Raw genomic sequence first — 19,877 nt, 5'->3', positions numbered from 1 at the left:
ATGAAGATCATAGCTCTGTTAACCTTACCTACTCCCTGCCTCAAGCTCACAGGATTCCCTTTGCCCTTACTCCATCCTCCCAATATAACTGTATCATATTTTGATTGAATCAATATCCAGTGCTTATATTGTGAAGTTAAGCCATATAGTATGCTATGAGTACTTTTTCCTTTCACACCTTTCTTCCCCTTAGAATTAATAGCCATCTTTTCTTTTAAATTTTCTAAGTATTTATCATTAACTCCCCCTGCAAACTCTCTGCATCTGTCTAAATAATCCTCCTGATATTTTAAAACATATTAGGAACTTGATCAGTATTGTCTGTTTGGGAGACATCTTTCCTAGAATCTTCTGACCTGTGCTAATTTGGACTGGTAGCTCTCTTTGCAAGGTATACACCTACTTCCTGGAATCTCCTTTCTTAACCATCCTGGAGATTCCCTTTCCTCTCTCTTGAGTTGATTCCCTATTTCCTAGACCCCATGTCTCCCTTTTTCTTGTTTTTCCTCCTCATTTTCATGGCACTCTTCCTCCAATTGCTTCCTAAGAAAGGGTGATTAGAGCTAAGTTTTTTGAGACCTAGTATATTTGATATTATCTTTATTCTATCCTCAAACTTGATTGATAATTTTTCTAGGTATAACACTCTAGGCTGGAAATATTTTCCTCAGAATCATGAAGGCATTAGTCTGTATTTTAGTTTCCAGTCTTGTTAAGTCCAAAGCCATTTTGATTTTTCAATCCCTTGTATGTAACTTTTTCTCTTGGAAACAAGATTGTTTTGTGTGAAATTTCAAATGATGTGCCTTGGTTTGGGTGTATTTTCATCTGTTATGTGGTCCTTTTAATCTAGAAAACTTGTACTTCAATTATGGGAAATTTTCTTGAATTACTTATTTGATGATTTCTTTCATTCTTGTTTTCTCATTCTGAAATTTCTATTATTTATACATTGGACTATTAGTATGCATTGTCTAATTTTCTTAGCTTTTTTCTTCTATTTTCATCTCTTTGTCTTGCTACTTAAACCTGTTAGGTTCTAGGACACTCTAGAAAATTTCTTCAACATTATCTTACAAATTTTCTACTGAACTATTCACTTCTGCTGAGATATTTTCAATTGGCAAGAGTCTTTCTCATTCTTTTCTATATCATCCTGTTTCTGTTTCATGAATTTCATATCACTGGAGATATCAGTGATAATTTTTTTGATGTTTTCCTCTCCCAGCATAGTTTCCATGTTTGCTTTTTGCTTGTTTTGGTCTCTTTTATAGTAGAGGCTTTCCCTTAGATTAGAAGACCAATTTCTTGCTACCTTCTTACTGTACGTGAGCAGGTGGGGCCATTTCTTGGCAAAGCTCTAATACCTAATTAACTGGCTAATCAGAATCTCCTAATCTCCTTCTAGAAGGGTATAAAGTCCAGCTGCCAGAGTTTTGAGAGCCAGGACAGGAGTGTGGCTGGGGACAGGGTTTGTCTTAAGATCTAGTAGTTAATCTTTCACATAAGCCTCTATTTTCCATATGGTACACCCACCCTCAGCTGTGCCTGCTGTGCTGCAGGGTGAATAAAGGACATTTGCTTGGCTTGGGGAATAGGAAATAGTATTGGGGGGTTCTCATGTCTTTTTTTTTTTTTTCAACTAGCCTTCCTGTTTTCATCCTTACCCTCATCCTTACTTCAAGAGTAAACTGTTCCCACAAATTCCTGAGTCATCAGGGAATTCTACAGAGCAAATTATGTTGCTTCTTGTTTTTCTCCATTTCTGACTTAGGAGTCAGTGTTCCCAGGTCTGCTTGTTTGTAGAACTATTAAAAATTACTTTTCTTTACAACCAAGGCAAGTTTTAAAATAGAAAATATTTACCTTTGGAAAACAATATGTGCAAATAGCATTGCTGAGAATAACCAAATAATTGTTTTGAAATAACATTGACACCAAGCTAGTCTAGGAACACATATCCAGTTGGAGCATTCAACAATGTAACTGTTATGTTCTACAAAGAGAACAAACTGTTTGATAGCACACACACACACACACACACACACACACACAGAAAGCATTGGCCCACTGTGTGTCTATGGAGGGAACCTGAGCTTTTAGCCAGAGCCCTGGGGCACCAGAAGGGCCAAGATGTCAGCTTTCTTAGCAAGAAGAAGCTCTGAGCTGAAGGTAAGGTAAGGCAGCAACCCACTCAGGCCATACTTACCCTGACGCTACCAGCAGTAAACAATACAGAACTTCTTAAAGTTAAGACTGAACATGAAGGTGTGAAAGTTGATGTCCTAACCACTGCCTTTTTAAATACTTTATAATATATGAAGACAAAAAAAGATTCCGATGAAGTTGTTCAAGATGGAATCATAGTGTTCATCAAAAAGGAAGCACAGTGGACTATATAGTTCTTTGACTAGAATAGAAATTATCCAGCAAATCTGTGTTCAATAACCCACATATCACAGAAGCTTCTGGCTGTGAAGAAAGCTTTAATATCTGAAATTCCAAGATGACTTCTTTGGCTGTAAGCTCTAGGAATGCTCATGGAAGCCTTGGGGAATACTAAGAGAAATCATGTGACTGCCAGGTTCTTACAAGGAAAATAACAGAATGTGTTTTGGGAAAAAATATGACAGCCTCACAATTTGACATACTTATTCCATCAAAAGATGTCAATATCAAAGGAGAAACTAATAAATTAAGGACCTAGTAAGCATCACTAATATCTGTATATAAAACAGTGAATTGAATTTTAGGTAATCCTCCCCCAAACAAGATTGTTGTTTATTTTTAAATTTTTTTTATGATACTCACAATATTTTATTTTTGTAACAGATACAACTGCTCCATTATGTTAACAGCTTTCCCTTTTAGCTATGAGAGCTAGAGTTATCTGCTGTAGCCAGCGTATTGCAACTTGCAGACACTGTCTTCCTAATTACCATTTGCCTTTCAATCTACATTTATTATCAACCAAGCTTTCCTTTATTGTATGCTTGCAACAATTTTTGTGGCCACCTAGGTTAGTTCATATTTCTTCACGTCGTGTCTACTGTCAAGCAGCTCCTAGACATTTCTCTTCACACACACACAGACAACACACACACACACACACACACATACACACACGAAAAGAGAGGTAAGAAGAAGCCAGAAAATCCCTAAAACAAAGCAAAACCCCAAAGGTATATGAGAAGCCATAGTCCTATTTTATCAATACTAGCGACATTTTTTAAAATGGAGGGCATGGGGAGAAAAGGGTCATACTAAAATTTTAAAAAACCAAAAGTAATACCATTTTATCTGAGAGTTTGGCTTTTAAATTATTGAACAGTAGAGACTGAATAAAGTACTTATATTTATATTTATATATAAGCCTTATATGACATAAGACAAAATCTAGATTTTATAATATGTTCATCATTTTCTTAGCAAACAATTACACTATTCAGAATAAGATCCACAGTTCAACTTTGGACTTTGTAAAGCACAGCACAGTACTGTACTCATCACCAGTGTCAGGCTACCTGTGGCCTGGGTCTTCTTCATGCTTCTATCTTAGCTCTTAATGCAGGAGTGTCAGTTCATATTTCCTCCAATCATATTTTCCTATTTTGATATGATTTCAATTTTTTAAACACTGATTTTGGGGAACAGACACAACATCTTGCTTATACACATATGCTAATAAGATCACCTTATACTTGTGCTGTGTATGTTTTGTTTCAAGGACTACAGACGTCAAATATAAATGTTAATAAAAGAATCTGTGAGAATGTATCTTAAATGTAGACTCAAGCCTAAGAAACCTCTTTCCACACCCTTATAAATGACAAGTAGATTGAGTCCATCAGCTATAATTGTAGTCCATGGAGAATTTGTAAAAGACATCATTATGAGAGAAAGAGGTGGGGGACGGGGGGAGAATAAGAGGGGGAAGGAGAAGGGGGAGGGGAGGAGAGGATAGAGGAAAGGGAGAGAGAGGGGGAGAGGAAAGACAGACAAATAAATGAAAGTCAGAAATGGGTGGCTAAATTTTGCAGCAGATAATGCAACAGCTCTCCACTTCAAAGAGCTCTTCTCTGCTCAGGAACTCTGCCATAAACATCTTGATATGTTTCAGAGTACAGTACCTTGCACATACTATGTGCTTAATACATAATTTGTTGTTGGATTAAGTCAGTCCTCATGGGTTTAGTGCCCCTCTCACTCTGGATCCTGATGATTCTCTGTGGTCAGCAAGGCATGTCATATAACCAGCCTTTTAAGATTTAGGTTTAATTGCCAAGTTCTTCCTGGTCTCCGGAGCTAGCCTGGGGAAGGCAAGCCCACAACAGTACTTGCTCCTGGAGACACTCAATACTTGGTGAATGGTTGAATGCCTTCAAAACTGAGGCTTTTTATTTCTCTGTAAAGCAAACTCTGAATGAAAGCGAGTCTTAACAAATATAAATGTGATCAAACAGTAACATAGATGTTGTGTTACTATGAAAGATGGGTGCCAAACAATTGCATTTGAAAAAGGTAGTGATTTGATATTTTCATTCAAATCCAAATTGTTTCATGGGAAGAGAAGACTCCATATTGCTTATATTTTCTTTTTTTTTAAATTAATTAATTAATTAATTAATTTTATTTATTGGCTGCATTGGGTCTTCATTGCTGCGTACCGGCTTTCTCCAGTTGCAGCGAGCAGTGGCTATGCTTAGCTGCCTTGCATGGGCTTCTCTTGTTTTGGAGCACTGGCTCTAGGCTCGCAGGCTTCAGTAGTTGTGGCATGTGGGCTCAGTAGTTGTGGCTTGTGGGCTCTAGAGCACAGGCTCAGTGGTTGTAGCGCACGGGCTTAGTTGCTCCACGGCATGTGGGATCTTCCTGGATTAGGGATCGAACCTGTGTCCCCTGCATTGGCAGGCGGATTCTTAACCACTGCATCACCAGGGAAGCCCCACTTAAATTTTCTTTTGCAAACAATTTGTAAAAGTAGTAAAGTCCTTGTCTGAAGAAATTAATATGGTTTATTTTTTCCTTTAAAAGCATAATTTATACAGGCTGCTATGTAGTGTGCTCGAGTTATACCAAGTGCTTTTGTACTGAACTTTAACTCATTAAAATATTTAAATGTATTTATCTGCCATTTGACTATTCCATTTCCTTCAAATATTAGAAGATGCCATATTATGCTCAACTAATTTAATTAATGTGGAGATAATTTTTCCTTTAAAATAAGGCTTGGTAATTCCATTTATTTGCTTCGTTTATGTAATAATAGAGAGGAAATGGAAATTTCATCATATTTAGTTTCAAATGAAAATCAAGAACAAATGCAAATTCCTTGTCTTTAGCATGTTAAATTTTATGACCAGCTAGAGAATAAAAATTATATTGATAGTTGAAATAAATAGAAAATTGAAAGCGTTGCTATATTTGCATTATACATTTAGCACACATATTGTCAAATGATACTTGGAGTTTTTATATGGCTGGAGGCTACACAGAATAGTTTTGAAGAGCTAGTTATCTGCCTGCATGATCTGCTTAGGGATAAAATCTGGATTATAATTTTCCCACAAGCGCCCTTTAGCGGCACTCTAGCTTATATTATATTCACCACTTCTAATCCAGAAAATCTTGACTTTGGATCATCTTTGTTTTCAAAAGCATAAAAGTTATATAGTTAAAATAAAAGGACATGCAAAAAAAAAAAAACCACAAAGTAATGATTATAAACACATTTTCTAGTCTTCTTGAAATGTATGGTTATATGAAGCTCAAAAGTTCAAAAGAGTTAATAACATAGTCACTTGAAAGAGAGTCATTCAATAAAGATCTGCCTCTTCGTCTCTCACACACACACACACACACACACAGAAAAATGGTTGGCCCCCAACATATTTCCCTAAAGTATTCTATAGAAAATAACACCAGGTTGTGTCAAAGAACAGGCCTCAGGATTCCCTGGGAAGTTTGTTAAAAATGCAGATACACAGGTCCCAGCCCCCAAGATTTGTTTTTTGTGGAAGATGAGGGAATAAAAACTGGATTTCTGCATTTTGAAAGCCCTCTCCATAAAGTCTGATGTTCCCAAAGGTTATAAACCACTGTCCTAGAAGGCCATCACTGGTTGACAAGCCTTTACTGCAGCACAGTCTTGAACCCTAATGTGTATATGAATCACCAGGGGATCTTAAAAGGCAGATGTTGGTTCATCTGGATTAGGGGCTAACCAGTGCTGCTTATCTATGAACCTCACTTTGAATAGCAAAGATGGGATTTTTCTAGCCATTTTGTAGGTGAACTAACAGGCATTTGTTTTGAAGTACTCTACAAGATACTGTAGTATTAATGGGAGGCAGCGTCACATTGTGAAAAGGTAGTTCATCCAACAAGCATTGACTGAGCATTCCTGAGTGCTAGGTTCTTATGCCTTTGTGTTTCTGATTACCCTTGACCTTTCCTTGTGAGGTTAACATTTATGTGTCCTTTAGAAAATCCTACTTCCTCCAGTAATCCTTGGTTGTGACATTGCTAGTGTGCTCCCGCTGCATATTGTGTTAACTTTAATCATAGCAGTTATATTGGGTTACACTTATCTATCTTAGAATATAAAGGTCTTGAGGGCAATACTCATGATTGTACTTAAGACCCCGGAACTCTGTCCATGAAAGACAGTCAGTGAATATGTAGGATAATGACTTAACTAATTAATTAAATAAGGTAACATAAGCAAAGCCTCAAACTCCAACTCCATTTCCTTTGTAAATTCAACACTGGCCTCTGGCTAGGTGAAAAAAGAGAATAGCTGAGGGTTCTTGCCTGCCTCTGGAAGGCTTTTCTTGGCTGGCTCTGACCCAGAATTTTTTGGCAAGATGATGACATTCATGTAGGCTCTCCTCAATCAGAAATAAATAGGAGAAGTATTAGTCAATTCCAGCAAGGAGCGTGACTGGTTTTAAAATGCGTCAACAGAACACTTACATGGACACAGAGGGCACTTGGCATGACCCTGATTTCCCTTCTTTAAATACGGGTTTGGAAACCCACTACCACAGCCTAGCACAGCTCATACGGAGCTACCAAGGCAGACAGAATGCATAGAAACTGCAGCAGCACCTGTGGTAGTGCCTCAGCTCCAGTGCCTCACACTACTGCTGCTCATGTGCTTATCTCCGTAAGCTGCAACCAAACCCACATTTAGTAAAGTTTTATATTTTACTGGTTGCCTTGTGACCTTACCTCTCATGGGGCCAGGGGAATGATGGCGAAATGGAGTGATTGGCAGGAGCAGCTGCAGAGTTGCTTATTGGGTCATGGTGCGGCCATCCCCTTTGCTGGGGAAAACTCAGTTATCTCTGAAGTCCAGTATCCAGTAGGACCAATTCTCTTCCACAGATAACGCTGGGAATTTCCCATTAATCACGATAACTTTTGTAGCAATCTTAAACCTAAAAGAGACCACAAAGAAAGAATACATAGAAATTAGTAGGCTTGGCAGCAACTATTGGCCCATTGCTGAGGGAAGCTGAAACAAACTTTTGGGTAAAATTCATTTAATCATATTGACATTTATTTAGCACATATTTATTGCATGTCCATGTGTGCAATACATATATCAGGTTATAAAAGATACAAAGATCTTTGTATTGCAGTCACAGCTCTCAATGAATTTCAACTAGCCAGTAGTTTGGAAACTGAATGGAAGTTATTTTCAAAGCACCCTTGGCACTCCAGCCCAGTTAACAATTTTCTTCTCCCCTTTGTTCTCCTCCCTTCAGAGAATGGACTTGGAATCTGGGCTGAAACTGCTTGCTTTTCCATTTCCCCAGATCATCAGAGTGGTCTTTTATCTGAATTCATGGTTGTGGCATGCTCTCTTAGCACACACTCTTAAAAGGTATCCCTTCCTGGCTTCCGTCAGCCTTTCTTCCCTAGGCTGGACCTTACTGTTGTTTGTCCCTGCATTGCCTTTGATGGAATTTCCTCTTCTCAAACTCAGATACCCAAGAGGCCAAGGATGTGTATCTTGTATCCCTGTCCCTTTAGATGAGTAGTCCTCAAAGTGTGGTCTGCAGATCTCTAGGGGTCCCTTAGATGTTTTCAGGGGATCTGTGAGGTCAAAATGACTTTCCTAATGGTACCAAGACGTTGTTTGTCTTTTTCACGGTGTTGACATTTGCACTGACGGTGTAAAAGCAAAGGTGGATGATACCTTAGCATTTAAGGCAGCGATATCTACCTGTACTAGGAGTTGAACTCATCACTGTCAACGTTTGGCTTAAACAAGATGCTGGTTTCACGTAAGAATGTCCTTGATGGAGCAGTAAAAGTTTGCATGTTATTAAATCTCGAGCACACATCTTTTTAATATTCTGCGTGACAAAATGAAAATACATGTAAAGCACTTTGAAAGTTTGTCTTGTGGTAGCATTTGCACAATTTTTTGAATTGCAAGCTCAACTAGTCATTTTTACATGGAACATCATTTTTAGTTAAAGAATGACTGACGGGACTTTCCTGGTGGGTCCAGTGATTAAGAATATGCCTCCCAGTGCAGGGAACACGGGATCGATCCTTAGTCAGGGAACTACGATCACACATGCCTCAGGGCAACTAAACCCAAGTGCCGCAACTACTGAGCCCACATACTCTGGAACCCACATGCCACAGCTAGAGAGCCACAACTACTGAGACCACGTGCCATGACTAGAGAGAGAAGCCCATGTGCTGCAATGAAGAGCCCACAAGCTGCAACAAAAGACTCCACGTGCCGCAACTAAGACCCAACACAGCCAAAAATAAATAAATAAATAAATAAATAAATATTTTTAAAAAATGACTGATGAACTATGACTTTTCAGACTTGGGTATTCCGCAGACATCTTCTAGAAAATGAGCAAAGTGAGCCTGTCACTTCAAGGAAAACAACTGACAGTATTTGAGCTTTCAAGGGAAAATTAGAAAGTTACACCTGCCACCGTGATTTTGACAGCTTCCCAATACTTAAAGACTTCTCTGTTGAGATCATTGATGATTTTAAGGAGTGTGATTTTGTATATTATATGATTAAATGTGTCAACATTTGGAAGAGTTGCATAACTCAGTGAATCAATATTTTCTAAATGGCCAGTGTGGGATGTAACAGAATCATGCTGGGCTAAAGATCCATCCAAAGTGCAAAACAGACCAGTGGATTTTAATATAATGAAGTATGAAAAGTTCATTGCTATGGTTTCAGATTCTACACTGCAGTTTGAGGCATTGCCACTTATTGAGTTAGATTTAGTATCAAGGAATATCCAAAATTATCTGTAAAGGCTATTAAAATATTCTTCCCTTTACTAACTATTTATCTGTGTGAAGCTAGATCTTCATACACTTCAGTCAACACAGTGTAACACAACAGAAGGAATACAGAAGCACAGATGAGAATTCATCTGTCTTCTATTAAGCTCAGACATTGAGATTTACAGAAACGGAAAACCATGTCACCATTCTCACCAAATTATCTAAGTGTTAGAAAACATGATTATTTTTCATAAAACATTTGCGTTAACATACTGCTATTTTATTTTTAAATTAATAAACAAAAAATTTAAATATCTTTTTATTTCTAGCATGGTAAATACCAATAGATAGAATCCACAAGAACAAAATATTTTTTAAGTACTCAATTATTTTTGAGTGTGGGTCCTCAGACTAAAACATTTGAGAATTGCTGCTTTAGGTCACACACTTTTATATGCTAATGACTGACTAAATGAAGTTCCAGTTAACCAAAACTTTGGAGATCATTTAAATTGGCCTTTCCCTGAAAGGGCATAGTCCTTATTAACATTCCTGGCCTCTGCACCAGCATCTAGAGCTATGAAAAAACAGATACATTTTTCTGGGTACATGAGACATATTCAGTGTCTGAAATAAAACAATTTCCGTTAAAAAAAAAAAAAACCAATACAAGCAAAGAATTCTAATCCAGTTCCTTCACTATATAATATGGCAATGCCTCAGGCCTAGTGCTACTGTTAAATAGAAAAACTTTTATTTTAGCTGTTTGGAATGGTACTTTTTCTAAAAGATGTCACATGTTTTTCTGCATCTGATCAGTCTACTAAGAGGGTTTAAATATTTTAAATGACTTGTGATCATTATTATTAATGCCCATTATTTTACTCAAATACAGTAGAGGCACTAAGTCCCACTGAGTGTGTGAAAGTTTTTTACACTTTCATTAAATGTATTCTAAGTCTTTTTTTTTTTTTAAGATTTTCATGTGTTTTTAAATGTTGCCTTTTACTTCTTGCTTTGGTGTATTAACTGTAACATCTTTATACAGTGTGCATGTTTGTCTCTCCATTTCTAACTTTCTGTAAACCAAACGAAAAAGCTTATCAGAATTGTTTAAAATTGAGTAAATAGACTGAAAAAGGATCCCAGACACTTACAGTGATGTACAGAAGTTTTAGTGAACTTTATCTTTTACTGTATTTTTGCCACTCAAAAAGCTTATAGGTTTTTTAGATAACTAAATTCTTAATAGATAAGGTATTGTAGCATATTAATCATTCAGTTAATAGTTGGGTGTGCAGTTAATAAATATAAACAGAGACTTGAGAAACCAAATAGTGAGTTCTAGATCTACTCTCTTTTCTGATTCATCCTGATTATACTGACTACTTATTTATCTAATATTTTCGGTTTTACATGTGCTTTTTTAATGAGGTCTTTAAAAAGTTTTTTTTTTAATATTCTGTATAAATATTTATAAAAAGAATCTGCCTATAGTTCAAAGCCTTTGTGCAATCTTCCACAATTTAATCCAACAAACCAGCAGACAGGGACATGTCCTACATAAGGCTCTGGTTCATCAGTGTTTTCTGAAAGAGCTGGGATGTTTACATTCTTAGGGAGTAAAGAAGAGCAGAGAATACCATTCCATATTTGTACTTGTTGGTTTTCTAGCATCATGGTGACTGCTTTATAAGAGCTCATAGCAGTTATATTGTGGCATCGTTTCTGCTTGTGGAATCACATTGGTATGCAGATTCTTAAGTATGCAGCCCCATGGATTAGGGCCCTCATTCCTGTCAGAGTTATTTACTTCGGGAATCTTTCCAAAGTTGCTACCAGGAATGCTTTTTACTTTTATGGTGACTTGGTCCCTAAGGATAAAGACAGTCATCCAAAAGGAAAACTTTTTGCCCAGTATCTGGACATATATTAGTGATCAGAGCAGAAAAGTTGATAGTCTTCAAAACTCAATATGGGAACAGGTTATTGAGTTTGAATTGAGGAACTGAGTATAGAATAACCAAAAAATCCTAGTGTCTACTTGTTTTGCACCCAAGACCTGACTTGAATATACAATGTAAGAATTATTTTCACTATTTAGACAACTTGTATAATAGAATTTCTTATTCAATTCTTCGTATACTTATCAGTGCTTCAGTGGAGAAAAGCCTTGCTTCATTTTAGGAAGTATCTACTCTCCTTTTAGAACATTTTTCTGGACAAGAGTGCATATTGATAATCATCTCACTTTATTCCTTCTAAGTTCTTCACAAAGCTTTTATTTCTCTCATATTAAGTTCCTAGTACGTATTCTGCAATGGTTTTTCTGAACCTCCTTAATTGTCCTCAAATTTTAATCCCCCTCTGCCTTTCCTCCTTTATTCTTAGTAAATGGTGACCTCATACAATTTATCTGGTGTCAGTTCCTGCATCTTCCCGCATTGTCTCTCCTGTCTGTCTTGAAATAGCAGCATCTGTGCCCATCTTTTTTTCTTTTCTGTATCTGAGAAACACTTGCTGTTTTACCTCTTGTCCTTTTTTACCTTCTATGCTTGCCCTTAATTCTATCTTTCTGTATCAGCTCAGGGTTCATTTGCAGATAGTAGAAACCTCTCTAATTATTTTAGGGAGAAAAGGAATGTAAGAAGTACTATAGAATTGTTGAAAGATCTGGAAAGGCAGACTTTAGGCAGGACCTCCAGGAATGACTTCAAACAACACTGCAGAACTAGCTACTCAAGGGATTGGCAACATTTGCCACAGTCAGGAAGCTAAGGAGTCAGGAAGCTATTGGGCTGGCCCAGTGCTGGGTCTAGGGTTACACACCTTAGCTGTGATCTGGGATTATAAAGCTGCCAGTAGAACTGCTGTATCCTGAGTAAAATCATCTCCCAGATCTGTACCAGCAAGATGAATGCCTCACAGTCTAAAGCCTCTTTCCATTTAATTCAATTTCAAGTGCAAGTTTCTTGCAGGTACACCTGCTTGTTGAAATTAAGTCACACCCAGAACCCTAGCTGAAGCAGAGTCTGGGAAGTGTTATTTTATCTTAGCCTCTGTTGACACAAGGCACATTCAAAGGGGCTTGGGACAGAAGTCAAGCAATCCATTCAACTCTTGGCCACAGTCTTCTCTACTGACTTTTGATTTACTCAGTTACTAGTTATATTTCTTATTTATTTATCCCATAGTCTAGATATGTCCTCAAGTCTTTTTTTTTTCCATTTTACTGTTTGAATTTCTGCACTAAATCCCAAGATGCTTTTTGCTTCTTACTATTTTTTCTTGTGTTATTATTATTTTTATTCCATTGTGTTCTAGTCCTTGTTGTTTTCTTTTGCCTTGTCATCCTGAAACTGTTATACTGCTTTTGCTATTGATTTCCAAAAACACTACCACTGTAAACATGAATTCCCAACAACTTAGGAACTCAGTTTTGGTACTAGGGACCCTCCCTCCCCCATCAAGGGCTGAATTTGGAGTTTGGAATCTGGATAGCAAAGCCATTAAAAGTAGGATTATTTACTTATTTCTAAAACTTTAACCATCATCGTTGCTCTTGTGGACCTTCCAATGACCATTCTGACCATTTCTCTGGACAGCTGATGAACAGACTTACCTAAGTCTTTCGTTTAAGAGCCAGTTTGGGTGAGAGAATGCTTATTAAATTTTGTCTCCAGTGTTTGACGGGAGTTTTGCCAAAGGCCTGAAGTGGAAAACTGAGGAAGGACTGGGGCTTCAGAAAGAGCTACTAGATCATAGACTATTTTCCAGCTTCCATCAAAGTGCTTTTACTTGTCCAAGATCATGTCTCTCATCCTGTCTTAGTTATCTCCAGGTCCCAAGACTTTATTTTATGGATTAAGAATAGCCCTGCGTGGGATAAGCTAATTTATGCTAATTTTCTCTGTCTTTTTCATGTTTTTCAATACATATAGTAGTGGAATTTAAGGAGGAGATTGTCTTGGTTCTGCCACTTACTCTGACATCTTCCAAGAGGACTTATCAATGAATTGTATGTGAAAATGCAGCCCATAAGACAAGATTTAGTTTTGCTAACAGGAATCTGACACACTTGGTATGTCATATACACAATACAAAGTAGTTTAAGTACAAGGTTCTAGGAGAACTCAACCTAGTATTTGCATTCTAGTCAGTTCTGGAAGACGTGGAAATGAAGCAATAATAAGTTAACAGAAATGGAGCTTTTTTCATTTTACCAGTGAGTTATTTATCATAAATGTAAATGAGCATAGCTGACATTCTTCTCAGATTAGTTTATGAAATGAAATAATGTTAAATTTCCCAAAGAAGCCTTAACTTTACATTTTCACTTGGTTGCAGTAAAATAAATCTTTCCTGACATGGATCAAGAGGCTGTAAGCAATAGAACATAGTATTTGGTAAATATTTACATTACCAATATCTCTCTTAGTTATGTGGTCTGATTAAACTGAGAGACACTGAAAGGGAATATAGTATTTATGGATAGAAACTCACTCATCTGACTAATGTGTTAGGTGTGGAATAAGGTCTCTAAGGGAATGTTTTCAAAGAAAGGGAATTATATGGCATGCTTGCATAGGTATGTTGTATCAAATCAGTTTGCCAAACACAGTTTCATTCAATTTTGAATTTGTAACGTATCGGGTATAATACTGACCATTAAAAATTAAAGATTGAAAAATCTTTGAAGAATATTATATATATATACATATATATATATGTATATACTCTTAAAATAATAAAAGAGGAAGAAGAAGAAGGATAACAAAATAAAACCTGTCTTTCCCAACATTGGTTTATGGACTGACCAGGCAAGTTTCTGTCACTTCTTCCTGGTCTCTTCCATTTATTTCCTCCCTGACTTTACTCACTGTATGTTAATTGTTATTATACTCCTCTCTCTCTTCACTGTAGGACTCACGGTAGAGAATTTAGATTATTGACGAGGGAGGCAACATGTGTAATGGTTAAAAACCACAAACTCTGGAATCAAAATCCTTGTATTCAAGTTCTGGTCCTAGCTGTGTGATTTTAGGGGAAGTACCTAACTTTTCTGAGTCTCTCATTTTCTGAGTTTTCCTCATTTTCCATAAAAATGAGAGTAATGACAGTCCATTTGAACACATACAAGTAGAAGTACATTTATACTTCTCATTAAGGTTTTATAGAGATAAATGATTTAAGAATGTAAAGGGCTTAGTACAGTAGGTGTTCAATAAAAACAAGCCACTAATATTTAAATATTTGTATTATTACTTCTGCTGGGAAACATAGTAAATAGGCTTGTCTTCTTTCCCATATTTCAGTTATGAAATGTGTGCTTACTGAGGAAAACACAGATAAAACACTGTTTATCTTAGATTATGATGAGATAATGCCAAGTATATGGATAAAAACTGAAAAACAAATCCAGATATTTTCAAACATGTTATAGACAAAGTACTAACATTTTACAGTTTTTCTGTTTACTTGGCATGTTCCTTTCGTGTGTGTGTGTGTATAGAAAGTCAATGCATTTTTATTTATTAGTCCCTTCTTAAACACCTCTATGAGCTGTATGTGCATCATGGAACTTAACATATATTATTTCTAATCCTTATTAACCATCTAGAGAGATCAAATTTATTAGTTCTATTTTATGCTTCAGAAAACTAGAACTTAAGGATGTAGTGTAACTCATCTAAGTTCAGAGAGTTAGTAAACATTGGAGCCACACAATTGAATCCTATGTCTTCTTTCATCAGAGTTGGTGTTCTTTCCTACTAGGAAACATACTTTATGAATCTAAGACTAATGGCCTAAGGAGGAGACTGGTTGATAATTTCATTGATAGAGATTCAGCATTATAAATACTAGTGATTTTTATGTGCAAACTTACTCTTTTTACTGACAATGTATTTCATTTTAACAAGTAAGAATGTTTTCAGGGAATAGAATTTTTACTCAGATACATAATAATGCACAGTTATAGAAATTATAAAAATACATAATTATACACAATATAAGGAAGATCTTTATTCTAAAAATGTTTATTCTTCATAATACACCTATGAATGGTGATGTTGGTGATTGCAAGGGATATGTTTGGGCATAATTGACTCTGGCATGCAACCTTTGTTTAGTTTAGTCCTATTAAAAATGGAGAAGGAATAGTCCTTTAGAAAGTTTTTGTGGCAAGGAAAGTATCACCTTATTTAACGTGGTTCTTGAGGGCAGACTATTTCCTGCTGTTCAGACAAATGTAAAAGATCAGCTAAACACAATCACAGCAGTTGATTCCAAATGTTGACCTCAGAATGTACGCTCTGAAGGAATGCTAATGGCTCCTACCATAATGCTTTTGCTTATTTGGATACCACTAAAAGCTCCACTTGACAAGCAGAATGATGAACTGCACTTTTCTCATCAAGCAGCACATGTTTGGATGATAGACAGCTCTGTTAAGTTGGGAATTTGTTTATTTGCCAAGGACCAGTTTTTCGTCTTGCTCTGCAAACCCATGAAGCTGCTTAAAACTCACACAACTTATTGCTGATAAACGGACCCCCAGCTTCAAGATTGGGCCTGGGCAGGGGGGACGTACGGGGTATAATGACAAATCTGTTTTAGCAACATAAAACCCATTTGGTTCTCAAAAGGATGAATTTTCTTTTCGTATTCTAGTACATCTGACTCCACTGAATGAATGGTTTTATGCTTAAAAATATGCTTTATTATTCACCTGATCTTATTTTATTTAAAAAATTAAATAAATTTAAATGAATGAAATGTGAATAACTCTATTCCTAACTTAAATATTCATTGTTGAGCATTGCTTTATTCTTGACTTAGTAACAACTCTCTCATGATTCTTTATTTTAATAATTTCATGCAAGACAACAAAACAAATATACTTGGCAGTGATAACAGATATTTTTCAAAACTGGGTGAATATCCTCTTTCTCTTTGCTTTTGTTGCTTCCTTCTAGCCTTGGAAATATCGAGTTCATTTAATTTTTGCAATAAATTAATGTGTTCTTTCAAAACAATAGGAATGAGATTGATTTTTCAGAAAAGGAGAAGGCCTTCTTATAATTTATGACAATAAAAGGATAGACCCTCCCAGAACAAAACTAACTGAATCACTTCAAATTTCAATAGCATCATTGCTTTGGCACCTAAAGATATGCTTCTGCTTCCAAGAGTATCATTTAAAATGTAAATGCACTTGGAGATATAAACTTTAAACCTATATCAGTCAGCATATTAATTATCATTTAAGATCTTAGCAAGAATTAGTGGGCATCTGTTAGAGATAAATTGAAATACATTTCATGCCTAATCAGAAATGAGCCTGGCTATGAAAACATTCTTCAAGAAGCACTGCTTACCTGGTTTTGACCTCTTTAGACTCAGAATCTTAATTTTAATAGTCAAACAGGGATCCCCTTAGTAGAAAATATATATAAGATTATTTAAAGTATTATTAAATTTGAGATTGTGTGATCATGATACATGGTTCGTTGAGAATTATTAAATTCACATTATAAAATGAAATCTAAACACATTAGTATCACTTAGGGTCCCAGCAGGAAATAGGTAGCATGTTCAAAGGAGTAATTAAAGATAACGTAATGCAGGGACCAAAGGCAGGCTCAAGTGAACCAACAAACAATAATGAAGCACCCAGAGATCAAGAGCAGGAAGCTATTATTACCCTTAGGCCTGAAGATGCAAAGAGATGGTGTCTTATTGGAATATAACAAGAGTTAAGGCACGGTAGAGGGACAGATAGACAGGAGTTCTGACTGTCTAGATCAAGGAACAAAGCCATTGCCAAATCATGGCCCAGCAGGTCCAGCAAGGAGAACATCTCCCTGACCTCTCATTTCCCTTACTCTTTGATCTCTGGGCTTCCTGTTGACCAAATCCAACCAGGAATCAGCATGCAAGGGAACTTGGTCACTGCATTCTCTAGAGGCCAATCCCCCCACCGCCATAAAGCAGCACCAGGGAGGGTAGAGAACGGGCCTGTAAGGGCAGAGGGAGAATAACCAGCACATTTTACCATAATCATAATTATACAGAATGTAAACCTCCAGGAATAACTGAATGTTATTCCTCACTAAGGACTCGTGGGACCTCTCTGTTGCTATCCCACTCCTCTGCATTTCTCTTCTTTCAGGATCTGAAGGTTCTCTTCTGGGTTTTTAGTCAGTTCTTGTCCCCACTGAATCTATGTTAGAATATGATGCAATCCTTACAGCAGGGCTGTTTTCATTTTTTGCAAAATAATCCTATTTTTTCTTTCTTTTTTGCTAAAGTTTGCTTATTATCAAGTCTTGGAGAGTTGATTTCAATGAAGGATTTCTCTCTTTGACATAATTCTTAACATCCTGCTGCCTGATTTCCCCATTTTACTGGGATGATTTTCATCAGTTCATTGAGCTGTACAGCTCTCTCTTTAAATCAATTATCCTGCCCTACATGTCCTTCTTACAGTCAGTGTTCCACCCACCCTGGCAATGAGAAGGGCTTTTACATTTTATTTTAATGGGAGAAGCCACTTTCTGATTGGATCAAACTTCGTAATGTGAAATAATTATTTTTAATGTATAATCAGTTTAAACATCTGTTTTCCTCCATTCTTCACTATTATTTATTTCTGTTTTTCTAGTTCCTTCACCATAGATTTAATTTCCTTTTTTTCCTGTTTACTTATAATGCTATGAATTAAATGTTGACATTATGGTGTATAATCAATTGTGTGTAACAGGGGTGAGAAGTGTTTAAGATGGTCTTATAGGTTAACAGGTAAATTAAAAATCAGGGCTGATTTATACCGTCTGCAGATCCATTTACCTCTCCCAAGTAAAAATTTCTCAGAGATAGTGGCATGTTTTTTGTAAGTTATATAATTCTAACTATTGCCTCCTTTTTCACTCCACTCAGATCCGAAGCCAGAGCAAAGCCTCCGGGTCTGGGCTCTGTGAGGGGGATGAAGTGGTTTCTATCAATGGCAACTCTTGTGCAGACCTCACCTACCCAGAAGTCATCAAGCTCATGGAGAGCATAACAGACTCTCTCCAAATGCTCGTCAAAAGGTAAAAAGATCTGTTGGAATACATATTTTCTCCTGAAGCTACATGGGAACGCTTATAGCTCCTACTACCACAGCTCCTACTACCATCATCTATGGGGAAATGAGGGTACTTGGTAGGTCAGTATAGTTAAACAGAAAAATCATAGTGTTTGAAAAACGGCAATTCTAATCAACTGAATTTTCTGGTTAATTGAGAATTAACTTGAAAATTTTGTTTCAAGAACTTTGTTGAAAATCTTAGGTATTTTAGACTACTTCCTTAGGAAGCTCAGTATATTGAACATAATGTAATACTTCTAGGTCAAGATTTTTTGGTGGCTCAGGATCACTAAAGTATAATTCCTAGATTCATAGATTAATTTAAAATGTTTAAATGTTAAAATGTTATGCTGTATAATATTTATTTGATAAGGAAAAGAACCAAGAAACCCTTAAAAGCAGCCTGATTTTTGTTTGCCAAAAAAACACAATATTTGGATATGTCAAAAGCTGATGGTTAGTTTTTGGACTATCAGTGCAAATAACTTGTCAGTTTGGTCTCTCCAAATACCACCCTCCTCACCTAATTGCTTAAAAATGCATAAGTAAACCTTAAACATAAAAACAAAACAATGAGAGTAATCACAAAAAACTATAGCATCAACATTTTTACCATGTGCGAATTGCAGTATGGTCCATATTAACTTTGCAAGAGAGGCCCTGACCATGACATTATAGTGAATCCACAAAGGAAAGCTCTGGCTTCCTAGAGAGCAGCCTTCAGGAAGACAAGGGAAGGACTTCCCACACCGAATTTCAAAACCTTCCAGGTTTTGTCTTAACCGCAGAAAGACTACGTTCCGAATTACCCCTCTGATAATCATTCAGTATGATTCCATTTCTGTTACAAATGTGAACTCACTTTGGCCAAAATTTTGTGAAAATAAAAGAAATCGAGCATTTGTCTCTGAATCTCCCGTCTAAATATTTACCCTTCAAGCCCAGTGTTTAAGCCCCTGGGATCCTACTTATTTATAAAGCTGCCATTTGCTTTTAAAAGGGATCTAATAGGAATATTGCCAAGTGTAGTCACAGTGTTGGCCAATATTATACATAAATCTCTGAGGTATTTGAAGCATCCCATCTTTGTAAAAGTTTAATCACATCCAAAAAGGGGAGAAAAACCTTTTCTAATTTATTCCCTTTTAGTGTCTTTGCTGGCTTAATGAGGCCAGTCTCTTCAGAACACACTTGCAGTCTGGGACATCCTCTACTTGTTTTGATTAGGATGACTGTCACTGGGAAAGTCCTTGGTGGTTTAAAGCTGAGTCTTAGGTACCTATTTACTTTCAGAAGTAAATAGACTAGTTCTCTGCTGCTTTTAATAACTGGAATCATGATCATTATTATTTTCTCTTAAGTATTTTTACTTTTACAATATAAATAAATAATTGACAAGATTCAAAATGGAATCTCAAATTAAAGTCAGCCCAAAGGTAAGCATCATCATCATCATCACCACTGCCAC

The 19,877-nt window shown here is 36.5% G+C and overlaps 1 protein-coding gene and 1 long non-coding RNA gene across 6 annotated transcripts in view; one reads left to right on the top strand and one right to left on the bottom strand.

The window, feature by feature from the left end:
- LOC130834348 (uncharacterized) overlaps window positions 1-19,877 on the bottom strand; it is a 176,403-nt gene that overhangs the window by 7,808 nt on the left and 148,718 nt on the right. The window contains exon 3 of the long non-coding RNA XR_009048672.1: window positions 7,231-7,439. This is a non-coding gene — a long non-coding RNA (uncharacterized LOC130834348). The remainder of the gene's footprint in view (window positions 1-7,230; window positions 7,440-19,877) is intronic.
- SYNPO2 (synaptopodin 2) overlaps window positions 1-19,877 on the top strand; it is a 159,591-nt gene that overhangs the window by 105,452 nt on the left and 34,262 nt on the right. For all 5 annotated transcript variants that reach the window (XM_057704394.1, XM_057704393.1, XM_057704398.1 and 2 more), the window contains exon 2: window positions 18,220-18,371. In XM_057704394.1, coding sequence (XP_057560377.1) covers window positions 18,220-18,371 — 152 coding nt within the window. The remainder of the gene's footprint in view (window positions 1-18,219; window positions 18,372-19,877) is intronic.

This window comes from Hippopotamus amphibius, chromosome 13 (genome assembly GCF_030028045.1).
Source record: "Hippopotamus amphibius kiboko isolate mHipAmp2 chromosome 13, mHipAmp2.hap2, whole genome shotgun sequence".
NCBI classification, from domain to species: domain Eukaryota; kingdom Metazoa; phylum Chordata; class Mammalia; order Artiodactyla; family Hippopotamidae; genus Hippopotamus; species Hippopotamus amphibius.
Note: the sequence above shows the minus strand (reverse complement) of the source record. Positions and strands in the feature narration are given on the sequence as shown.